Below are 2,311 nucleotides of genomic sequence, written 5' to 3' on the forward strand. Positions count from 1 at the left end.
CAAGAGCTTCAACCAAAAGCCCTCTTCTATCTTTATCTCTTTTCTGCACACTACTTCCAGTTTCTTCATCTACTAAATGCTGCTGCTGCTGCTAAGTCACTTCAGTCGTGTCCGAGTCTGTGCGACCCCATAGACGGCAGCCCACGAGGCTCCTCCGTCCCTGGGATTCTCCAGGCAAGAATACTGGAGTGGGTTGCCATTTCCTTCTCCAAAATGCAGAGCTCATTAATCAACTCTTTAGATTAAAATTTGGCTAACATCTGTTTTGTCTGCCATTTGCAGTAGGTTGAATGGTGCCTCCAAAATAAATAAATATAGCCCCTGGGACCTGTGAGCATGACCTTATTGGGGGGCGGGGGGAGTCTTTGAAAATGTAGCTAAGGAGTGGCACGCGCACGCTCTCGCGCACCCTTGCTCCCACAGTCCTCTGCGCAACCGGCTTTGCAGCCACCTCGTGGCAGAGCGCACGAGTGCAGTGACGCGCAGAAGCCCCGCGCCACCCAGCAGGCCACAACAGTTTCAGAGCTCGCGAGTCTTTAAAATGGCAGAGCAGCTTTCCCCGGGAAAGACGACGGACCAGGTGTGCACCTTTCTTTTTAGAAAGCCTGGACGAAAGGGGGGTGCAGGCCGCAGAAAACGCCTGATCTGCGACCAAGAGTCCGGAGGCGGCGGCGGCGGCGGCGGCGGCAGCAGCAGCAGCAGCAGCAGCAGCGGTGACGAAGGCAACAGGGTGGTTCGTCCTGAAAAGAAGCGGGCGATCCACACTCCGATGATCCAGAAGACCTGGGGCGGTGGTAAACAGAAAGGGGCTTCCGGGAACCGGAGTAGCGAGGAGGAAGTAGAGGAGCCCGAGAGTCTCGGCGTGGTCTATAAGTCCACTCGCTCGGCGAAACCCGTGGGGCCGGAGGACATGGGGGCGACCGCTGTGTACGAGCTAGACACGGAGAAGGAGCGTGACGCACAAGCCATCTTTGAGCGCAGCCGGAAGATCCGGGAGGAGTTGAGAGGCAAGGAAGATGATAAGATCTACCGGGGAATGAATAATTATCAGAAATACATGAGGCCCAAAGACGCGTCTGCGGGTAGTGATTCCTCAGGAATGGCGAGGAAGGGCCCCATTCGAGCTCCCGAGCATCTGCGTGCCACCGTGCGCTGGGATTACCAGCCCGACATTTGTAAGGACTACAAAGAGACCGGCTTTTGCGGCTTCGGAGACAGTTGCAAATTCCTCCATGACCGCTCAGATTACAAGCACGGGTGGCAGATCCAACGCGAGCTCGACGAAGGTCGCTATGGCGTCGACGAGGATGCAAACTATGAAGTGGCAAGGGATGAGGAGGAACTACCATTCAAGTGTTTCATCTGTCGCCAGACCTTCCAAAACCCTGTGGTCACCAAATGCAGGCATTATTTCTGTGAGGGCTGTGCGCTTCAGCATTTCCGCACCACCTCGCGCTGCTACGTCTGTGACCAGCAGACCAACGGAGTCTTCAATCCAGCGAAAGAATTGATCGCCAAACTGGAGAAGCGTCGAGCTGCAGAAGAGGGTGGTGCTTCTAATTTCCCAGAAGACCCCGATAAGGGTCCAATTCCCATTACTTAATTTTCCCATTATTCTCAAATCTCGAAATGTTTTGTTGTTTTGGAAAAAAAGAAGTGTAGCTAAGTTACAGATCTCTAGGTGAGATCATTCTGTATTTTTCTGGGTTGGCCCTAAATCCAGCCTTAAGTATCCTTGTAAGGCAGAAGAGAAGGCCATGTGAAGACAGAGGCAAAGACTGATGTCTGCAGCCATAAGCCAAGGGATCCCTGAAGCCACCAGAAGCTGGAAGAAGCAAACCTCTAGAAGTACCCCACCAACACCTTGATTTCAGACTTCGAGCCTCCAGAACTGTGACAGAATACACTGCTGTTGTTATAAGCCACTCAGAGTGAATTTGTTATGGCAGCTGTAGGAACCTAATATACCATTTCTTTACCTCTTCTTGACTTTGAGGGTTCATTACATCGCTGGCTTCCCTGCTCATCTGGCTCTGTGTCTCAAATAAACCCTCAGCCCTTCTGGGACTCCTTCACTGCCTTCTGCGTGGGACCCTCGGGTCCTTTATGTGATATCCCTCATGTTGCTTCTTTGTTGGAAAGAAGACATGCCATGGCAACAGAAGTCCCCCCTCAGAAGGGAACTGGCTTTTGGGTAACATAGGGAAGGAGATGAACTCTGTAAGGACAGACAGAGTGTGTAAGCAGAGCACCATTTGCCCATGAGTTCCTTTCTATGTTTTCTCCTTTCTTAAAAAAAATTGTTTATTTA

General features: G+C 51.8%; 1 protein-coding gene across 1 annotated transcript; it reads left to right on the forward strand.

The window, feature by feature from the left end:
* The first annotated feature begins 446 nt into the window (after nt 1-446).
* LOC113886399 (E3 ubiquitin-protein ligase RNF113A-like) lies at nt 447-2,311 on the forward strand. Its single transcript, XM_027532574.1, has one exon. The coding sequence runs from the start codon at nt 542-544 to the stop codon at nt 1,601-1,603; it is 1,062 nt and encodes a 353-aa protein (XP_027388375.1). The 5' UTR covers nt 447-541; the 3' UTR covers nt 1,604-2,311.

The sequence above is a fragment of the Bos indicus x Bos taurus genome, chromosome 29 (assembly GCF_003369695.1).
Source record: "Bos indicus x Bos taurus breed Angus x Brahman F1 hybrid chromosome 29, Bos_hybrid_MaternalHap_v2.0, whole genome shotgun sequence".
Classification (NCBI taxonomy): Eukaryota; Metazoa; Chordata; class Mammalia; order Artiodactyla; family Bovidae; genus Bos; species Bos indicus x Bos taurus.

Excerpts from the sequence above, each read along its gene's own strand:
- LOC113886399 (XM_027532574.1), top strand. The coding sequence starts at position 542 with ATGGCAGAGCAGCTTTCCCCGGGAAAGACGACGGACCAGGTGTGCACC.